The sequence below is a fragment of the Podarcis melisellensis genome (assembly GCF_964234715.1).
Source record: "Podarcis melisellensis genome assembly, chromosome: 7".
Classification (NCBI taxonomy): domain Eukaryota; kingdom Metazoa; phylum Chordata; class Lepidosauria; order Squamata; family Lacertidae; genus Podarcis; species Podarcis melisellensis.
This window is the reverse complement of record NC_138539.1, coordinates 36,551,070-36,574,313: the sequence shown is the minus strand read 5'-3', so window position 1 is coordinate 36,574,313 and position 23,244 is coordinate 36,551,070. Positions and strand designations below refer to the sequence as shown.

Here is a 23,244-nt window from a genome sequence, read left to right as displayed (position 1 = left end):
GACAATTATGCTTGGTTTCAATGTAAATTTGAATTAAACGATGAACCCTTTGTTCTGGAATAGACTGGAGCTACGTACATTTGGGAACCAGTGTGGTGTATTCCTCATTGAACCATGAAACTTACTGGGTGACCTTGGGCCAGACACTGCCTCTCAGCCTAACCTACCTCACAGGGGCACTGTGGGGATTAAATGAGGAGGAGAAAGCACGTACACCAACCTGAGCTCCTTGAAGAAAAACATGAGCTATTAACATAACAAATACACAGTAAATGCACGTTCCCTTCTGCTCTGCCTCATGTTTGCTGGTTCAACTTTTAATTTTCTAACCCCCTTTTAAAATGTAGCATATCATGAATGAATTGATGTTCCAAGTATGAAGTCTTTGGCAAAATGCGATCACCAGTTAATATCAATTTGTGCTGATTTACATAAATAGTGGTGGGTTTCTTTTCATTTAGCAGCAACCTTGACAGAATTCTAAAATACCAACAGTAAAGTTTGGGAATTTTTCTACTTCCATAAAAGGACTACATTTCACTTATAATTTAGCATGCCTGAAAACAGAAAAATAACCTTGCTAAGGAGGATACACTGTGCCATGTGTAGTGATAAGAAGATTACATTTTATTTTTTTTGCCAGAAGTCCTGTAACATTATACCAGTGCTCTAAGATAAGTGATGAACCTTGATGAAATCCTTTGCCAGCATTGGGTAAATGTTTTACTGGTTCCTGTGCATTCCTGCCCATGTTTGCCTTTGGTGAAATCAACCACATGTGCTGCTTCACACTTGGCAGGATACTGCGTGAAAACCCCCAAAGTCCCAGGTTGTCAGTGTTGATGACAAACATTTTCATCTCTCCTTACAAATGTTCTGTTCTAGCGTGGGGGGGGGGGGACAAGAAATTTTCCACACCGGGTAACAGCTGACCTTGCTACGCCACTGCTTGCTGGGTCTCTTTCTTTGACATGCATATGTGTAGCATTGGGTACTGAAATTTGAAAGGGTTGCTAACCTCTTTATAATTTGTGGACATCTTTCATATAACTAAACTATTTTCATGGTTGCAGTTTGAAATATATGTTTTAGTCCTCCACCTGTCATTCAAAATATTTTACCAGTGATGCAATATTTAACATGCAAAATGCTTTAAATGCATGGTGCTTTCCAGAAAGCTTGATAACATGGGTATGGCTTGCAATCTTATACTCACTTTCAGGTACATAAACTCAGTAGGACTCATTTATGGGTAGATAAATATAAGATTGCACTATATAGAAATCATATTTAAAAGTGGTTGGTGTGCAAATATGCACTTAGTCAGACATTTAGGTGAGTATTTAGGATGTTATTATAAGGGCAGCTGATTGCTCTAGGCAAGTAAATAGCTACTCTCATTTTCAAGACTGCAATTTTGATCTCTAGGCTGGACATTTGCCTGTGCAGTTATAATGCGAAATAGCACATTGCACTAATCAGGCCAAATTTCCACAGAATTTGTGTTAGGGAACAACCACTCATGCAGTTATGTAATGTCCATTTGCTCTATGGAAACATGACTAAAATACCTCCAAGCAGTGTAAAGGGGTGAGGTTTTAACCTCCAGTATATACTTGAACAGCAACACCACCACACAGAAGTTCTTTAATTATGACATACGTTTTATTGACATTGATATTTGCTTCTAGTTTGAACCTTGGTTGGCTACTGAAATTAATAAATGGTATTCGGTGACAGCACTGCCTCTCTAGCAAAGATATTGATAACACAGCACTCTCCCATCAAATCCTGTTGAAGCTGATTCCCATAACTGCCAACTGCTTCTCTCTTTGTAGAATTATTCTGAGTGGGAAATGAAATTTTACTATAACAGAATTTAATGGGAAATATTAGCTAATTGTTAGTGCTGGTTTATTTCTAAAGTACTCAACATAAAGACTATAAAACCGTGAATGTAATTGTGACTTCCTATATGGATTCAAGACAAGAAAATTAGAACTCAGCTATAGCCATTTGAATAATCACATCTGATCTGCATTATTTATTAGTTATTACATGCTCAAGTGATTCAAGTTTGTACATTGCCTAATTTCATTTCAAAGCAAACATAATGTACTTTTCAGGCATTTTACATCTTTTTCTTTTGGACTGGATTAACACAATATCTCTATTTCACATATGAAATAGAAGCCAGCTGATTCGCAATTTAACCAGTACAAGTTTGCCACCCTGAGCATCCCTTAAGATGAGAATACTAGATTTTCCCAAACAGGAGATATGAATTGCCTGGCCGAGCTTGTAGCCAAGAGTAAGTGGACAAAAGGAAATAGAAATTGCACCAGCTTGCTCAAAACATAATTTGATGCTCTGTTTGGATGGGGAGAAGGAGAACTCTTAAGGAAACAAAGATAGGGTCCAAAAATTAAGAGTGCTACCTTCAATGTTAATTGGAGAATGATTGGTTAACTCTGTCTCTGGCATAGTCAATATACAGACGGGAGAACTGGCAGTGTTTGACACACCTACAACATCCCTTATTCATCCCTTCCTAAGTAGGCCCATTCCCATTTGGAGGACCGTGGATGGATTCATCTCAGAATGGGTTATTCATAACTATTCATGTTCTAAATCAAGGGGTAGCCAATGTGGTTCCTCCAGATAGTATTGGACTACAACTTTCATCATCCCCAATGTGACTAATAGTCAGGGTTTATGGGAGCTGTAGTCCAATATTATCTGGAGGGTACTATGTTGGGTTTCCCTTAATCTAAGTGGTAAAAATACTCAGTTTTGGCCTCTCTTAATCACTATTCTACTCTTGGGCCATTCAGTGGTTACTGAAGAATTTAGCCCTGTTCTTGCTACTTCCTACTCATAAAAATTATGACCTAGCCCTTTTTGCCTTCATAACTGAAGTATTTTTTGGTAACTTTACATTTTGGTTTCTTTTTTCCATTATAATTCACCTTTGTTTTTTGGGGGCAAATGTTCTCTGAATGCCAAAGGCATCCATTTAAAACAGTGGCGCTGCTCCAGCTGCCCCAATACATTATATGGAGCTGCACTCATGTAGGGGCTTCTTTGCTGTTGCCTGTAGGCACAGGAATGACCTGTGCATGTAACACCATTCCTACCTATGTGCAGAAAGCTTCCCTTCATAGAAGAGAATGGGGAAGTCCCTGTGCACATCAGACTTTTGACATACTCTATACCTCCTTATTTAGACTTCACTAATGTGATCTAGGTAACTTGTGACTAGAGATACAGGGAAGTTTGTTAAGGATTTAGCTCCCCCCCTCTACTTGTTTTTTTGGTCACAGATCAACTTAGGAAGTATAGAATAAATGTTGATTACCTTCATTTTCTGCCATGAAAAGCTGGTTTGGCTTTATTCATATCACTGTAAAAACTAAACTAAAAGTATTCACACCAGCAGCAAATACATTGATGCCAACAAAAGTAGTTTTAAAAAAATCTTCTTTAAGATGCTAACAAATTTACTTACAAACACCTATATTTATTATTTCATAAATAGGCGCAACAGCTTCCATAAAAAAGATTAAATACAGACACAGTATGAAGAAACAATAATACATAGCTGTATGTAAAGGTTATAATTTAGATGTTTCCAATCTGTTTCAGCATCTAATAAAATATCAAGAAAGCATTTGGCCATTTTATACATAAGAGGACGTAAATGACGTTTACTAACCATTACACATAAAGTGATAAAAAAGCAGTTTTAGGCAGTACAAAATAAATGTGTTTGCTCTTTTCCCAACACTAAACTTTTTTTTTGTATAACTAATGACAGAAAGCCAATTTCTGTTTAATTAAATTCATTTGGGAATAATTTTCCTTTTTTCTTTCAAAGAGTTTGAAAATATAGAACTATTAGTCAGTTGCTTAAAAATGAAGTAAAAATATGAATGTTTGCCAATTTAACCCCCTTTGTGAAATCAATAAACTGGAATGAGCCAGTTTCAAATTACAATTAGCTACAAAAACATTCACATTTTATACTCTAGGAGAGTGTAACATAGATGCTATTTACAAACTTGCTATGACTGCTACATCAAGCCATTTAAAAAGTCTTTAGTAGTTTCATATAAACACCCATTATGAAAACCAATGGAAAATCCAGGACTTTTATCCAAGACATCTACAGTTGCTAAGGCAGTTACTAGCGCAGCACTTCACAGCAAAAATAAAAACCAACATAAAATCTGAATGGTCCAAGCCTCCTTCCTAAATGAAAGAAGAAAAGCAACGTCCATTTAAAGGATGCTGAAGGAGAAAGAAAAAGAAACAAGGGGGTGGAGGAAGGAACAAGACTATTTTTTCCCCAGAGTGAATGACCCACCAGCTTAAATAGTCCTAAGTGCTTAGCAACTTATATTTTCTAAATAAATGCAGAACTGCCTTGACTGCATATAGCAATCTGGGATGAAAAGACTTCCCTGCATTCCTCAGTGGAAAGAAGAGGCGCTTTCCCAAACTGTTCAGGTAAGGTACAAAGCTTTGTCCCTCTGCATGGCCCTGTTCAGAAAGAATTTGGGGGAGGGGGAGAGAAAAGAAAATTACATTTAATGTTGACATTCAAAACCACATGTTAAGCCTTGAGATCAGTGTTTTGATATCTTAAGCAGGCCAGAAGTGTTAGCAAAGTGTGGTGTAGTGGTTAAGAGCGGTAGTCTCATAATCTGGGGAACCGGGTTTGCGTCTCCGCTCCTCCACATGCAGCTGCTGGGTGACCTTGGGCCCCACTCACCTCACAGAGTGTTTGTTGTGGGGGAGGAAGGGAAAGGAGAATGTTAGCCGCTTTGAGACTCCTGAAGGGGAGTGAAAGGCGGGATATCAAATCCAAACTCTTCTTCTTCTCTTCAAAGTCCCCCAGTTTTGGGCCAAAGACAGGCATGCAATTCTAGCCAAGGCTCCAGGGAGCACCTCAGCCCAGCAGAGAGTAAGCCTGTGCCCCTTTATAAACCAGCCTGTCTGATTGCCCCTTCCCACCAGAAATCTTTGAACATAAATGCTCTGGACACAAAGCATCTTTGCTTGGCTGTGCACATGAAAACAGAAAAGCACATGCTCTTTCTAATGCTGGGGAAACTCTGGCCCTCCACATGTTGTTTGGACTATCATCCCCATCACCCCTGAACAATGGCCATGCTGTCTGGGGTTGATGGAGAAAGCACCCTGGTCTGCATTTGGCAGAGAAGAGCGTCCAACAACATCTAGAGGGCTACAGCTTCCCCATCCCTGTATTAGACATGTTTAATATTCTTCCTTAGTTAAGCAAGTTGACCAATATCCCAGAACCCTATCACTTTAGAAGCGATGGGGTACAGAGTCAGGGATAGCTGCTGTGAGGAGGAAAGGGCCATGAACCCCACCAAATTTGTAGATCTTCATTTACAGTGGTACCTCGGGTTGCAGACGCTTCAGGTTACAGACTCCGCAAACCCAGAAATAGTACCTCAGGTTAAGAACTTTACTTCAGGATGAGAACAGAAATTGCGTGGTGGCGGCGCGGCAACAGCGGGAGGCCTCATTAGCTAAAGTGGTATCTCAGGTTAAGAACAGTTTCAAGTTAAGAACGGATCTCCAGAATGAATTACATTCTTAACCTGAGGTACCACTGTATTGGATAAGGAGTGTGTAGTCTGCGACCACTAGATGTGCAGAGAGGAGAAACGCCATGGTGCATCTGCAGCAGCACAACTGGGTGCCTTCCTCTGCCCCAGCTGCAACAAAACATGTCTCTCTCATATTGGTTTCTACAGCCACTGTAACCTTCCAGCAGGTTGACTTCATTCCCCAAATGTGCACTCCTTCATTGTCTCCCGAGACAGACAGCTGCCAACAAGTATATGGCTATCAAGGTAAAATTCTCTTCTGTTTACTGTAAGTGGTTGGACACAATTTTCCATTTCTCTCATTGATTTCAGTGGAGGGCGAGTCTTATTTGCAATTAATTATGTGCAGTACTGCAGCCCTTCTTCTCTTAAATAACAGTCTCCCTAATAGTCAAATATATGGGTCTGATGTAAAGCAAGCCACTGCTTGTTTATTATTATTTTCACTAGACATCTGTTAGTAACCAAAGGCATCAGAACCCTGTAATCTGAGCTAGATGATAAATATAAAAATAGATGCCACAATTGTTGCCCAGCTTTTGTCATAAATATTACTCAACACAAGGTGGCATTCACTAGCTGCTCACCCATTACTGCAGTAATCATTATTCCAGTCCACACTCTGTGCTGGGGGATTTCTGCACCCTGAACGAACATACTCCATCGCTTGGGTAACAACTTGCGCAGCTGTAGATGTTGGGTTGATAATATTCTGGTAATCAGGCTGGAGAGTAAAACCCTAAAAAAAAGAGGGGGGGGGAGAATTCTAAATAAGGTTTGCAGATCGAAGTTAACCTCTTAACTAAAAGTTCTGACAAAGTACCAATGTTGTACTTCTACATTTTCAAACTTGAAAAAAAGAAAAGAAAATAGAAGGATGCTTGTGTTTTTCCAAAAGGAAAAAAAAACCCGCACATTTTTTTTAATTGGTTGAGAAGAAATGCTAGATAACACACTGCAATAGTGTAGAACTCGGAGACAAAGAACAGAGACATTTTAAAGCCATGAAAAACAACTCATTCAACACGGGAAAATAAAAGAAAGGTCTGTGTGTCTCTTACAGCTCGTATTTCGATTCAACCCAAGGATACACTATTAGTTAATTCCAAGAATATGCAACAGAATCTTTTTGAAGGATGCAGGCAGCAGGTGGCTGAGTGTTTTATTAGACTACACCTATTCACAATTATTGTTCTCAAACCCCTTTTATTTGGTTCAGTCACAAAAGGACCATCTGCTCCTTCTTTTATTTGCACTTCTTTCTCAACTACACAAAAATTCAGCTAAGGCTTTTTAACAGTTGTTGGACTAATGTAGCAAAAGCTGCATAAAACCCCAACTTGCTGTTGTTTTCAGCCAAGAGTGAGAATGCCTAAATGCTGTTTGCCAAAATCAGCAGAGTAGATCAGATTTTCAAGAATGGTATGCATTGATTTGCAGTACAGTATTTAGCTTAAATATACAGAGAGCATTGCTGAAAGGTTAGAAGCACTTTTTGTGCAGAAACACTATTATACGCCCACCAATTTTGACTAGAAGAGAACAGAGATGAACCTCCCAGTGACATCAGAAGGAGGTACATTAACTAAAATAAAGGTTTCATTTTGCTACGTAGAACCTATCTGGTTGAAATGGTACATTTTATGACCCTTGTTTGCATTTGGCAAATACAATAAATGCCTAGTTCAAACCAAGATGTTAACATATAAATGGAGAGTTGTTAGAACACTCTTGCTTTTTCTTTTGAAATCCCATTATTTAAGTCTGCTTGATGTAGTAGTTAGAGTAGATGGTAGACCAGGGCACAAATTCCTACTGGGTGAACTTGGGTCATTCACTGTCTCTCACCCTAGCCTACCTCATAGGGTGGTTGTGAGTATAAATTGAGAAAGGGAAGAATTATTTGCAGCACTTTGAGATCCTTGGAGACAAAGTTGAAATATACATGTAATAATAAATATTTAAAAAATAAAGAGGAGTTCATTATTAACAAACTTGGATCCACTTTTCTACCATAAGATGAAATCTAATGTTGCTACTTAAAATATAGGATTGGTGCAGATGTAACTGTGGCTCCTAAACGATATTCAGAAACCATCGCTGAGAACTAGCACTCCCATTTCACAGATCCTCACTTCCCTGGAGCAAATTCTCTCTTAAATAGTTCACTGGCAGCACAGGATATCGGTCATGACATTATGTTTGCTGACTGGGAACAGTTATGGACCACTGGTGTTAAATTCACGGCATGTAATGCCTTAAAAGAAAACATAATGAAAATGATCTATAGGTGGTACATGACCCCAGTCAAGCTTGCAAAAATTTATCATTTGCCCAATAATAAATGTTGGAAATGTAATGAGACGGAAGGTACCTTTTATCACCTTTGGTGGACCTGCCCGAAGATTAAAGCCTATTGGGAAATGATCTATAATGAAATTAAGAAAGTCCTTAAGTGGACTTTTCCTAAGAAACCTGAGGCTTTTCTCCTGGGCATGGTTGGCCAATTGGTGCTAAAGAAGGACAGGACCTTTTTTATGTACGCTACCACAGCAGCAAGAATTCTTCTGGCAAAGTATTGGAAGATGCAAGAACTACCTACTCTGGAAGAATGGCAGACAAAGGTGATGGACTTTATGGGACTGGCAGAGATGACTGGCAGAATCCGCGACCAGGGGAAAGAGACAGTGGAAGAGGATTGGAAGAAATTTAAAATATATCTTAAAAATTGTTGTAAAATTGAGGAGTGTTAAGATGTCAAGGGGTAAGAAGCAGAGAATTACAGCTGTAACTAACAAATTTAAGGAAACTTAATGAAAGGGAACTAATAGACAAATTGACTAAAGGGTTGCTAAAGAATAGCTAAATAAGGATGCAACGAAAGGGAGGTATGGGGAAGTCGGAGGAAAGAAGGTGCATGAAAATAAGATTATGAAATTATACATGTTTAAATGTTTTGTATGTTTTTGTCTTGTGTTTTGTTTGTTTTTTATTATGTGTTTGAAAAATGAATAAAAATTATTTTTTTTAAAAAAAAAAAATAGTTCACTGGCACTAAAGTCAAAGTAACATTATGGCTATTTATTTATTTAAAATATTTTAGTCCCACCCTTCATCCAATGATCTTAAGGCAGGTTATGCTTCTGTTAAAATCACAGTCAATAAAACAGAAAGTGAAAAGAGCAGATAAAAGCAATGATAAAAACAGCATAACAGAAAACCTCAAAGAACATCTCATTAAAAGCCGCCATTCTGTCTGACCTGGGTGGCAGTGGCTCTCAAGGGTTTCAGACAGGGAGTCTTTCTCAGCCCTACCTGCAGATGCTGGGAACTGAATCAGGGACCACCTGCATACAAAACAGATGTTCTACCACTGAGCTACGGCCCTTTTCACTGCAGTGTCAGACTAAAATGCCTGAAAGGATTTGTGAAACAGATATATGTTTACATGGCACTGGAATGCTAACAAAATCAGCACCCGCTGTGCTTCCAGGAAGAGGGTATTTCACAACCACCACAGAAAAGGCCCTATCTCATGTCACCACATGGTGTATCTTCCTTTGGTGGGACTCTAATGGTGGCACCTGATAAAGGAGGCTGATAGAAGGAGAAACATGCCTTTTATATATTTGGGTTCCAATGCATTTACAGCTCTACATGTTAGCACCAGCAGCTTAAAATCAGCTCAGAAACGTATAGGCAGGCAATAAAGATCTTTCAGTATTGGTGTTACATGGTCCCTTGTGGTTGTCACAGACCACACTCTGCCAGACGTATTCTGCCCTAATTGAAGTTTCCAGGGCATTTTTTAACGATATCCCCATGTAAAACACATTACAGTAATCCAGATGGAAGGTTACCAGAGCATGAGTCACTGTGACTACATTATCTATATTCAGGAAATGCCATAGCTGTTAACCAGATTTTCCATTTGACCAGTCTTTGAGATTGCTATCTGAAGTGGGTCTCGGAAAACTATGTTTCTGAAGTTTTCAGAATACAAATCTGCCTATCTCATAATGCACTAATGTCTTGCAAATTGAATGTAATTTGTCTGAGAAGTCCTCTTGCAATTCAAAATATAAAATGAGATTCTTCACATACACAAAAAAATGCTTTCCGTTTATGTCTAAACCCTGAGCACTAAGTACTGCTCAGGCAGAGCTAAGCATTGTCTCTAAAGAATTATTTTTTAGGATTTGGGGTGGAGGCCTATGGCCTCAACCAAGTCCAATCCTAATGACCTATAGATACGCCCTCTCTCTCTAGCCTCTATTTTCTCCATCTTTTAAGCTTATGATGAGACCAACAGATCCTTGCTGGTCCAGAACCCTGTTTCCCACAACAGCCAAGCAGAGGCCTCTGCACATATACCGTATTTTTTGCTCTATAAGACTCACTTTTTCCCTCCTAAAAAGTAAGGGGAGATGTGTGTGCATCTTATGGAGCGAATGCAGGCTGCGCAGCTATCCCAGAAGCCAGAACAGCAAGAGGGATTGCTGCTTTCATTGTGCAGCATCTTGCTGTTCTGGCTTCTGAGATTCAGAATATTTTTTTTCTTGTTTTCCTCCTCCAAAAACTACGGTAGGTGCGTCTTGTGGTCTGGTGCGTCTTACAGAGCGAAAAATATGGTAATCTAATTGCAACACTTGCCTTTCCCCCAAAGCACCAGTACTTCCTCATGATTGCCCATAGTCCAGGAAAAAACACCCTTTGCTCGCTTTGTCTAAAATGTCACTAGTTCACAGGACATGGGCACTAGTGACATTTTAGATAAATGAAATATTTTAGATAAATGAAATAAAACCAAGTGTTCAGGCAGTTAAGGCAAAGCCAACATTATGGATCAATTGAAAACCCTTTTTTTAAAAAAAAAAAAAAAACCAAAATCAGTTTTAAAATATTCTCCAGTGACCCTATGGAACCAAGTGTATGGAACACTTTGTCCAAGGCTACAAATGAAGTCAAATGGACTAGTAACCTGATCCAATGATTCCTTACTTCAAAATAAATCCCCAATTTCAATTAGGGCTTACACATGCAGAAGATACAGCCTAAATCAGAATACTATGCTGTGCCTGCTTTGTTGACTTGTCTACAAGCTTCTACATGCTCATCTATAAGCTTCAACCCTCAGACAAACAACAACTGTCTCACTAAATTGTGATTTTAGTATTCTTAAGTCAAAGCATGTACTAAAGCTGACAATGCAAATGGAGCCTATATTTCGTATAGTATAGCTCCTTCAGCTGTCAAGTGTGTGATTTGATGTTTATATTGGAAGTGCTTTGGAACTGTCTAATTTGAGGCTTATATTGGAACTGTCAGCTCTGATTAGTGGCTTTTCTTGAATTTCGACTAATGGCTCTTACTTTCGTTTGTTTTTCCTATGTACAAAAGCAGTCACAGTTATGGATACTGATTGAAAACAACAAGGAACAAAATATGTCATACCATAATTAATAGTTCTTTGAACCTTGGGTTATCAGGATTCCTTATTAATGAAGGCTCCCTTCTCCCCTGTTACAAGCCAACAGAACAGATGTAGGAGCTTCCCACAACCCAGGAAATCATGTTGCTGTTCTAATATTTGCCGAAAAGGTTTAAGCCAAAGCTAACAAAACATAACTGAAGAATTTTAGAATTGCAAAGCTAACAAAAGGCCAAATTTCTTGGCTACTGCTTCAAGCAGTCTATAATATTCACTGGACGCTTGTGCCACTCTGATGCAGAATGGCTTAAACAGAATTTCATGTAAGGGTTTTGCAAACAACAATGCAATAAAAAATAACAGAAAATGGATGCTCTGTGGGCTAATGAGACAATGCCAAATGTTTTGCTTTGTAATGCTCAAGATAAAATCAGCAACTGTTTTGCAACATGCCTCGAATTTTAAGTTTCATTTTCTTGCGCCAGATTGAAATAAAAATAGGGGACTTGATAAAGATTAATTTGATGTCAGACGGGACATTTGCTCTTTAATTAGATTTCTGTATCCCTAGCTGGGGTTTTTGTGTGCGACTGTAGCAAGTACTAAAAAGCCTGCAGCAGAACCTAAAGTGCGATCCTCATCTCTACACTTTACCGGGAACTAATTTCATTTCCTGCCTGTCTGGAGAGGTATTTTCAACAGGCATCAATGTTTTTGTCTTCACAACTGATTTATTCATCAATCTCAATGTGATGTTTTTTAAACCTTTAAATTGCATCCAAATCCTAAAGCATCTGTTTATTACACAAGGAAATTGAAAATATGTCTGTGTGATATCATACAAAGATTTTCCCTTAAGGTTATAAGGACAGTTGACAGATATTAATGATTCCCTCTCCCCATGCCTGTTAGCCACATTCAGAAACATGGTACGTGGGGGGAAATGGAGGGCAGGGGAAATAAAGAGTGGTGAAAATGCAGCATGCCCAAGAACTGACGGGATAAAAACAGATCGGAAGAAGTGAAGCTGCAATGTCTGAAAAGGCCACCCATGTGATCACATTGCAACGGAAGTGATAAAAATAAAGAACGTAATTGTAGGCCTTCTATCATGGCAATATAGAAAAACATCAGCTTAGTAGATCGGTACTTCTATCTCTGGTTCAACACAGCCTTCCCCAAGCTGGTGACCTTTGGATGGTTTGGAACTACTAGTTCCCTGATCCCTGACCAAACTGGCTGAGGCTAATGGTGGAAGTTACGGACCAAAACATCCAGAGGGCACCAGCTTGGGGAAGGCTGGTGTGACAGAACAGGAGAGTGAACAGAATACTAGCACTATGAGGATAGAGGTATGTATATGTGGTAGTTACCTCTCATGTAATAAATGACAAAAAAACTGTATGAAAGAAGTCTTTCACAGGACAGGCAGGCAGTTTGGTCTTACTGGGATGGGTGAGAAGGGAGTTGGCTCATAGTCAGATCCATGAACTTCAATATTCTAGGAAGTTAACCAGAGTGCTCGCAAATCTTTGCAAACACACAGTAGACATTCAGTAGGTAGACTTTGGGTTCCCTATACACGACTTTTGTTCTGTTTTATTGAAAATAGCAATGGAATTTCACTGGGTCTGTTGATTCATTTTATGAGTATCTATCACTCATTTTAGGAGTATCTGTGTTACCAAAAACCAGACAGTTGCACACATAATGGCAACAATGTTTATGTTACCAAATCCTCTAGAAGATGTGGGGAAATGGTGTGGTGTTTTGTTTTAAAAAAAGAATTGTAGTGCTTTTTGTTTTCAGTGTGAACAAAAAATTCCTGTATAAATGTCTTGTTAGCCTATGAAAATCAAAAGAAATGTGACTAATTTAGCTAGACTTCATTTAGGTTGCATTTTTCTAATGAAGCTCATGATTTAGAAGGTAATATCTGACAGGTGACCTGTGAGAAACTTCTGAGAGGGGCAATGAATCTAAGTGAATGAGCAACATAATGGGTTCATTATAACATACATAAGTTAAAGCACATTGGGGGGAAATAATTGGGGGAACCTTCATATATTGAGAATCTAAATTAACTGACACCGCTTAGGAAAAAGCTCTGGTCACTTGAGTGCACACTAAATGAAAACATCTGAATAATGCCTAGCACTGAGGGCGGGGTCACAAAAGTCCACAAACAAGATGCTACTGATTTCCTACTGCAATTTAAATTGAAGGTATGCCTTTTAATGTTAAAATTGATTTTAATTGATGGTATGTCTTTTAATGTTAAAAAAAAGTATCTCAGAAAGAAAAGACTAAGAGAATATCAAGTGAAAATAATGGAGTTCTTTCATTTTGGGGCCGAGGAACAAGTACTTTGATATTTTAGTTGAAATAACACAATGTAGAATAAGGCCCATCTGAACTCTACTAGGCATTTCCCCCTGACTTGGTGCTTTCCAGAAGTTTTGAATTTCAGCTGCCACCAGCCCCAGCTTGCACAGCCAATGGCCAGAGATATGGGAGTTGTAAGCTTAGGGGAAGATACGTCTTAAGTGTTGTTGATTAATAAAAAGAATAAAACACGGTACTGGAATTCAGAATGATTAATGGTATGAATTATGGCTCTACTTGCCACAACTTTTCTCTCCTTTGTTTGCATAAGTTCTAATAGCATTCACATACACACCAGAAATGGACAGGGGAAGCAAGAGTGCAGAACCTCCTGGCATCTCCCTACTTCTAACTTGTTGCTATCATAAAGGAAGTAGCATGGTTGTGGGGCATCAGGACTTTGATACATGCATTGCATGCAGAAAGTCCCAGGTTCTGTTCTTGGCATCTCTAGCTGAGGGTCTGGAAAGGCACTGCTAGTCACAGTGAGCAATACTTGGGTAGACAAACCAATGGTCTGACTCAGGCTAAGGCAGCTTCCTGTGTTCAACAAGGCTACAAAGTGGCCACAAGCTTGGAAGAAGATAGGTTCACATACAATAACCAGCTAAGCTTCTGCCTTGCTCATGCTTGCCTGCAAGTTGTCTACACGTGTGTGACTTTTTATATGGTTAGAGAACAGGAACCATCTGGTTTTCCTCCATAGGGAGAAACAGATTTCTGGGGATCATAACTCACAGCTGCAATATGAAACCTGGAACTCTGAGCCAATGCAAAAATGGGATGTAACACAAATATTAATGCATCATCAGAGATTAAAAACATATGTAGGACTTACTTGTTGCATTGTAGGTGAATGCAAAGCAGACTGGACCTGCATTGGTAGCTGGTTCCCAATGGACTGCTGCATTGTAAGTGGCTGGTGTTGTTGTATACTGAGGTGCGGGTGAAGAGGAGGACTCATCTGAAGGGATGGAGGTGGAGACACAGCCATATTGGCTATGGAAACAGTCACTGGCATTTGGCTGTTAGGCTTAGGTGCTATATTCCTAGGAATATTGGGATGTATGGCTGTTATGTGAGGATTCATTCCTCCTTGTTGGTGGTAATGGGAACTTAGATACAATGCCGAATGAGGCTGTGTAGATCCATGGAATACTGACTGCTTTGTGTTCATCATCTGAGGTTGCTGGGATACCTTAACATCCACAGGTTCATTGTAGCTCTGTTCAGGAAAAAAAAAACACACCAGATAATACTTAAAGGCTGTTAGTACTGTTAGCATTATAGCCAAAGTGAATGAATGCATGACATGGTTACGAATGTACAAAGGGCCCTGCTGAATCAGAGCAAAGGGCCGTCTAGTCCAGCATTCTGTTTTCACAGAGGCTAAGCAGATACTTATGTAAAGACTAAAGCAGGGCGGCATGACTGCAGCAAGCTCTCAGTTTCTTCTGCTCGCCCAAATATAAAATAATAAAAGACACAGCAATGGAAACCTAAAGGCAAGTCAAAACAAGAAGTTGTACATGACCTTGAAAACAAGAGCCTGGAATTAGTCAAACATTTTCCTGTCATGAATATGTACAGCTATGTAACATACCAATTACCGACTTGCATGATGTAGTTAATACCTCTGGGAAGGCATGCAAATGCATCCTTAATATTTTCTCTCTCTCCTTGACCCCATTGTTTTCCTCCTACTATCTCTTGCCTCTGCATTCACTTTCATTCTCATTGAGTTGAAGTCTTTGGGCTCACCCACATTTCCGCTTGTGCCAAGCCTAGAAAGCACAGGTCCAAGCACTTTTCTGCTTGAGCCACACTTTCTAGACATGGGTCTTTAGCGATAGATCGGAACAAATGTCAATCTTGGGAAAACTGGAATTGCTGTTTGCTCTGACTGATCACTAAAGAACAGTTTTCCCTGGGAGAAAGCAGTGGGATAAGAGGAGCCATGGCCAAGTCCTTACTGTTGTTTCTACATTCTATGGCTGTTTTGCATAGGAATCCTTGCTCATTCCAGATGGCCCATTGAGAGGTATTGAGTGGTAGATGGAAATGAGAGAAAGGGTGGGACAAGAGCAGATGAAGTGCCTAGGTGAGCATCTCTTCCAAAGTATGGCCAAGGACACTGAGAAAGGAGGGGCACATGGCTTTTATTATTATTACTTCAAAAAGAAAAGTAATGAACGATCATTCAGTAATTATCACATCACTATTTGTGAATGACATTGTGATATTGACTACACTACTGTTTGTAGACCTCTTAGAGGTTCTATTTACAATCAAGCAATATATAAAATTTGTTAAATAAAATAAGTAAAAACAAACCTACACTTGTGTTTAGAGGGCTTTTCTGCAGCTACACAGAAGCTCCTTCTATAGATCTCAAGCAGGATGAAGCAGACTCATTACCAAATGCCTGTGGAACTGATATGGGACATGGGACCTGTGGCCTTCCAGGTGTTGTGAGACTCCAACTCCATTGAGCCCAGGAGGATGGGAGTTGCACTCCTCATCTCTGCCCTAGAGAGAAGTCTATGCAAGGTCTCAGAAATTACCTGCAGCAGGCTCAGCTCTACTAATTCTAGGTCATCAACCCAATATACATTTATGAACATAAAGTTATCCAGCAACATTTTTTAAAAAAAGAAACTTTTTGGAACAATCAGTGGATAACTGTGTTTCCTAATAACTTCCATATAACATATATATATTTAAAAGTTTATTTACATCAGTTTTCCCCACAGTCATTTCATCAGAGCTGACTTATAAACTAGATGTGCTCACATAAATGCAGCAAAGAGCAAGAGATTAACTCCCCCGGGGCTTGCCAGTGGATATGTACCTGAATAATAATTCATCTCTTAGGGAGAAGTTGAATGAATAACTAGTGGAAGGTGAAACATGCCAGGGAAAAAAAGAGAGAGATAAAATGTTCCTTTGAAAGAAGGCAGTACTATGTCAAAACAAGAGTTGGAAGATGCATATATGCCCTTATTCTATAACCTCCATGTCACATTTCCTCCATTTACAAGTCAAAATAAGTTTAACGTTACTCCAGGCACTCTGGGGTCACTGGAGCCTGTGAAGAACCATTTGTATTCCTTTTGATGTATGCACCATCACCACCAATCAGCCAATATGCACATTACAGAAATTGGTTCATTATGCGCAATGATATACAATGAAAAAGATGATAACTTCATTTGCCCAAGTCAAGCTGTAGTAATGATGGCAACAAAAACGTATTTTCTCCAGTAAACTGAGCAAAATTAAATGGAAATGATAAAGGGAATTCAATTCTTGGCGCATAGGTAAGAATATGTGTTCCACCTGCACCCAATGTGATATACTACTACACTTGCACACAGAAAACCCAAACACAAGGCAATAGATTTAAAATGTAGCTCTCTCTTTTATTATTATTATTACGGTGGCATAAAAGAAATGTTGGACCATACTGAGGGGGTGTCATTTTCTTTCTCAATATGAAGGGTTTTAACGTTCTCGCGGGTGGCGCTGTGGGTAAAAGCCTCAGCGCCTAGGGCTTGCCGATCGAAAGGTCGACGGTTCGAATCCCCGCGGCGGGGTGCGCTCCCGTTGCTCGGTCCCAGCGCCTGCCAACCTAGCAGTTCGAAAGCACCCTCGGGTGCAAGTAGATAAATAGGGACCGCTTTCTAGCGGGAAGGTAAACGGCGTTTCCGTGTGCAGCTCTGGCTCACCAGAGCAGCGATGTCATGCTGGCCACGTGACCCAGAAGTGTCTTCGGACAGCGCTGGCCCCTGGCCTCTTGAGATAGGCGCACAACCCCAGAGTCTGGCAAGACTGGCCCGTACGGGCAGGGGTACCTTTACCTTTACCTTTAAAGCTCTCTTAAACTGAGTGGGGATTGACTAATAGCACTGTTCCACTGTTCCGGTGTTATGTACCCCACTAGGGTGGGGAACCTTCTTCAGCCTTAGAACTGCATTCCCTCAAATGCAACCTTATTGGTGGGGTGGAGGCATGCACTTGTGGTGGGTGTGGCAAAATAGGTGTGGTCAGACACACTCCACTCACCATACAGGCAAGCAAGAGTAATTATGACATTCTAGCCACGTAAAAACACTAGAAGAGGAAACAGGTGAGGTTCAGTTAAGAGTGCAGCTTGGCCTGGGCAGAGTCTCAGGGGCTAGATCAGGCTTCCTCAACCTCAGCCCTCCAGATGTTTTGAGACTACAGTTCCCATCATCCCTGACCACTGGTCCTGCTAGCTAGGGATCATGGGAGTTGTAGGCCCAAAACATCTTGAGGGCTGAGGTTGAGGAAGCCTGGGCTAGAGATAGAATTACCAGCTTGCCTGGTTGGTTTGGAGGTTAATTGTTCTCTGAGGAAGTTGGACGAGATGACCCCTGGGGTCCCTTCTAATGCAACAATTCTATGATCCTAGACCCCTGCCTCTTTAGGCTGCAGCCAGCAATGGAGGGCTGGAGAAAAAGCAGGGAGTGGGGATGGTAGAGAGGAGATGGGGCCAAGAATCCAGAGTACCAGACCTGGGAAGTGACAGATTAAGGATGCTGGGACCCAGGCATTGGAAGTGCAGCATCAGTGATGGTGTGAGGACGTTTGTTTGAAAGCTGAAAGGTTTTACCAGCTTAAGGGAAAATACTTCAGTGGTTCAGAAAGTGAAACTTGTTACTAAATTTGGAAAGAAAGACCTGTCTGGTTTATTTGTTCTATGTCTTTCAAAGACAGTCTAATATTTGTAAAGTGTTTAAATTATCTGTGCCAAGTCCTGGGATATCAGACTTGTAGACATGGACAGGCAGGCAGCTCTGGCAAAAGGGCAATCATAATAACAAAGTGCAAGATTTAATTAATTCATATTCTTTAGAGGACATATAGTAATATTTGTTTATATTTTTAGCTATCTAAATACTGTTATGATAATACCCTTTATTCAGGTTTCAATGGGGATTTTTATGTGTCTGCAGATTTGAATAACGATAGGGTTTTACAAGGAATGAAATTATCTACATACATGCTTTTATAAACACTGGTTGAGTTATATTTTTACCTGTTTATATCTTGGATCATCTCATATATCTATTTTCTTTTATTCATAATAATATATGTAGACTCTTATGTAAATATTTGAATAAACAGATTATAATATTTTTAAAAGAGTCTTGATGCCAGTTGGAGTGTGGACTCAACATCCTGCACCTGAGTCCCAAAGTAGCCCCCTAACAAATGTAGCTGTTCTCCAAAGGAGGAGGCGTAATGCCTAAATCGTTCATGAAATGAATGTTACATGTAAGATACTATATTTGATTGCATGTAGAAGGGGCCCCAGTTTGATCTAAATAGCACATTATATCTTTTGAAATAAAATAAGGCATGTTTTATATCCTAAGCTTCTAGAGCTGCCTTCATAAAATACTTTATGAATATCGACTCAACAGGTAAACTAACATATCTACTATCAGCTTGAACACAAAAATGCCATGTTAAGCAATAAAAGTGCTTGTTTTTTAACATTCAAAATTGCAATTCACAGCATTTTAAATAAGGCTATACAATTTGCTATACAAACTACTAGCAAAAGTAGTAAAAGTTGCAACTAAGGGCAATGCAAAAGCTTAGTCAGTATTATAAATAATATCATAATCTGAATAGCATTATAAAAAAAGCTTTGTAATGTGATTTTTTTACTTTATATATTTATTTCCACACACATCAAACAGCTTGACTGTAGCCCCATTAATTTCAATAATTCTAAGACAGGAGTGGGGAATAGGCTTTGAAAAAAGCTCTAGCAAACATTGTAATATATTTAATGGAGACTAATGTACATTTGTATCATCAATTCCAAGTGAACAGTGGTCACCTTTTGGCAACTGGTAATCCTAACAAATAAAATAAAATAAATCTAGAGTATTGAAATATCAAATTTTAGACTCATCAGCATGAAAACACTTCTCATTTCAAGCCACTGTAGTTGAATATATAGGACTTTCAAATATGTTGTTAAGACTTGCTGCACCAGCATAAGGATGCTTACAATGGGTTACATAGATAAAGGATAACATATAGGTACATTTATTGTGGGGGGGGGGGGGAGAAAGAGAGAGAGAGAGGAGAAGAATGGATTAGATCCAAACTGGAAATACAGCTTCTCTTGTACACCAATCCTCCTCTATATACCCTCTGCACCCTGACTCCTGAAGGTCAAGGAACCCTTTGGAACAGCATTGGAAAAGGCGCAGAGGGCTGCAGCAGGAGGAAGGTACTGGCAGAAACTGAAGGGTGGAGAAACTACCTTGCCTTCTCAAAAGTGGCTTTTCAATTAGTACAAGGCACTAATCCAAGCCCACGCCATGTCCATTTGTCACCTACAAGGTGGTGAGCATGTTGTACAAGCACACACAAGCTACTGGAAATCAAAACAGCCAGTTACTGGTTGCAGTCCAACTTTCCATTGGCAGACGTAAGATTTACCAATAATCAATTTTATATTTCATTTGTGGTACTGCTCATGCCTCTAAGCTATGGAAATGAGAGGGGGATAGGGTTTGCCATCTAGCATAAACAAACAGCTGTCTGTATTAAGCAGCAATTCCCAGAATTAACTTAAAAGCTTAGAGAAGCAATAATTGTTTTTTACATATTACACAGCTGGACAATAAAAAAATATGGATGGAACACCTATAATCCATCCAATGGCTATTTATTTATTTATTTAGGTTTACACCTGGCCATTAAAACACAACTTATCAGGGTGACTTTCAATATTAAATATTAAAAACATGTTACCTTGGATACAAGGCTTGCTCTGTATGCAGCTAACTGCTTCAGATATTCCTTCTTAGCAGCTTCAGTTTTCTTTTTATACACCTGAAAAAGAAGGAAGAGTGGCAAATCAGCAACTAGGCTTGTTGGGCTACAAATTAAAACACCATAACCTGCAATATTTACACAGAAGCAGCAAACTTCCCTATTCTCTTTATCTTTTTTACCTTGCAAACTTTTGCTTGTTTGTTAACTAAGCAAGCAAGATAGCAGTTGAAATGTGAAAAACAACGTTCAACACTATCCACATGACAAAAACACCATGATCCAATTAAAAAATAAAGCTAAAAAATGAATGGAGAGTGAATAATTGTTTTTTTTTATGTGGTTGATCAAAGCTACTATATTTTGAGAATCTTTTATTACATTAGGATGAACATAATGTTCTCATATATTTTTGATGTATATTACATTCTGTATTATGTATGCTTTTGTAGTTCGCCTTGAGACATTTTATATTGTAAATGACGAATAAATGCAGTAAGAATAATATGCAATTAGGATTAGTTTCGTTTACTCAAACATCTTGTAGAAGCTCCTTGAAATGTTTCCTGCATGGGAGGGGCTCTGTGGAGTGGCAAGAGTCACTTGGGCTGACCTACAGTTCACTCTGATCACTTGGAGCATGTATGTTTTCATGCCACAGATTCCTGGCAGTGGCTGGCAATGGTATATGGCCATATAACCTGCCACAGTGATGTATTTCCAGCAATTACTATATGGTGGTCATAATGAAAGAACCTCTCTTGCGCTGACCTAAATTAAACAAGTCAGATCCTGACCACATTTAACCTCACATTTAGTCCTACATAAATTTCTGGGATGGATTGGTCATGACTAAATGAAGTCCTATTGATCTCAAGGGGACTAATGTGTAACCAGCTTGGTCTGGATCCCATCCAATGAGATGGGGTATGACATGTTGACTTGCAAAGGCAAAGAGGGCAAAGTTCACCATGTCTCTGCACCTTCTTCTTTCAACTGTCAGAAAGATCAAGTCAGAACAGAACTAGCTGCCCTAAGAAATAATTTGCGTGGCCATTTTGAGATGCTAATTAAAAAGTGGTAAGATTATCACCTGAGGTACTCACTCATGTCCACAGAGTGGGTACTGCACTCATGTAATAAGGAAGCCATGTCTGTTGATCTATGGTAGCTATTTTGCATCATAAGTCACCTATCTTATAAAAATAGCAATAGGAGCTGCTAATGTCAGAATGAGAAACATCTCCAATCTAATTACAAACTTGCAAATCGTAATACTGAAGTTATCTGTGCCAATTTATGTTGGAACTTAGTCATGGCTATCTCCTGGTTGATTTTCATTTATTGGCATTATCAACATGTAGGACCTACAACAAACTGTTGCAGTGTACAGAGCTCCCGATCAGTGATTCAGCCAGCCAGCCAGCCAGCCAGCCAGCCAGCCAGCCAGCCAGCCAGCAATGCCCTCCACCAGACTCCATTCCACTCCTTCTCCCATACATTCCTGTTTTTCTTCCACAATAGACAGTTAGCATTCTATGGCCAATGAGCTTTTTACTTTACTTTTGTAAATGTTTGTGTTTCTCAGAAACTCCCTATTGTGTAGGGCAGTGTTTCCCAAACGTTTTTGGGCAACGGCACACCTGTTTACTGAAAAAAAATCTCGCGGCACACCACCATTAAAGCCCCGCCCCGTGACGTCAGCGCGCAGCGTCACGCCGGGAGGGACGCACAAAAGTGAAAGTTTTTTCCCTCCCCCTTGCTGGGGAACCTCCAAGCTTTGGGGGTGGGAGGAGGCAGCAGAGCGAGGGACTGAGGGACGGCGGCAACTGAGGCGGCGGCGGCTGAGGCAGAGCTGGGAAGGGGGTTTCCAGGGGACACGGCAGCTCCTCGAAAGGCTTCTCTCAGCTGCGCTCAATCCGCCTCGGAGAGGATTTCCCCTCCGGTCCCATGCGTTCGTTTGGGGCATCGCTCCGGCTGCTCCCTCTCCCGCCGCGCAGGAGCGATGCCTCTCTCTGGCTCTCCCTCCGCGCAGGCTGAGGGAGGGAGGGAGGGGCGCGTGTGACCCGTCTCTGCTGGGAGACCAAACCCAGCGAGGCAGAGTCGCGCGGAGGCGCCCAGGCAGCGCTGCCGGCTGCGAGGAGGAGCGCCAGGCAGCAGCAGGAGGCGTGGCCTCTCCTCGCCGCCGCCGCCCCGCCTCTCGCCGCCCGACTCGCCCGCCTCCCTCCAGGCATCTCGCGGCACACGAGGCAACGTCTCACGGCACACTCGTGTGCCGCGGAACACCGGTTGGGAAACACTGGTGTAGGGATACAGTGGTACCTTGGGTTACATACGCTTCAGGTTACAGACTCTGTGTACCCAGAAATAGCACCTCAGTGGGCAAATGAAGCTACCTGTACTTCATTTCAATTGGGAATGAGAATTAAAGGAACAGGATACTTCATGTGGAAAAGATGGAGTCGGACAAAGGATGTGGAAGAAGGGACGTTATCCTGCTTACCTCTATTTGTTACTGGAAATAAAGCAACAGGGCTCTTTCTACAAAGTTTGGGGGCAGGTATAACAACCTACCTATTGATACTTCCAGCTACACATCTTCTCTAACTAATTATTGCCAATTGTTTTGAATTTGATAGGAACAGTGAATAGTTGTTGGCATTCATCTGTCTCATGAGACAATGGAGTGTGCCCATTGAGATGAAGGCAAACCACTGTGTTAGTAGCGTCAAAGTGAGCTCCCTGGGATGCAGGCCTGAGAAGTGTGTATGGAGGTCCTGAGCTGTTCAAATGGCAAGATACACACCCTCTTGGCCTCGCTGATGTGGTCCAAAGGAGCACAATCATTTTGTGTGTCCAAAAGAATGTCATTGGAAGAGGGGAGGCAGTTTCACGATTTCCACAAAGACTATAGTGTTCCCTACTCATGTTTTAGAGTAAGCAAATTCCTGCAATTTTAAATTG

General features: G+C 40.4%; 1 protein-coding gene across 3 annotated transcripts in view; it reads right to left on the bottom strand.

Annotated features, from left to right (window-relative positions):
• Positions 1–1,643: 1,643 nt before the first annotated feature.
• The window catches only part of TOX (thymocyte selection associated high mobility group box), a 188,217-nt gene continuing 166,616 nt past the window's right edge, over positions 1,644–23,244 (bottom strand). For all 3 annotated transcript variants that reach the window (XM_081917547.1, XM_081917548.1, XM_081917549.1), the window contains 4 exons: positions 20,260–20,340; positions 14,297–14,683; positions 6,230–6,381; positions 1,644–4,542 (listed from right to left, as the gene is read on the bottom strand). In XM_081917547.1, the coding sequence (XP_081773673.1) occupies positions 4,506–4,542; positions 6,230–6,381; positions 14,297–14,683; positions 20,260–20,340 (657 nt within the window). In that variant the 3' untranslated portion in view covers positions 1,644–4,505. The remainder of the gene's footprint in view (positions 4,543–6,229; positions 6,382–14,296; positions 14,684–20,259; positions 20,341–23,244) is intronic.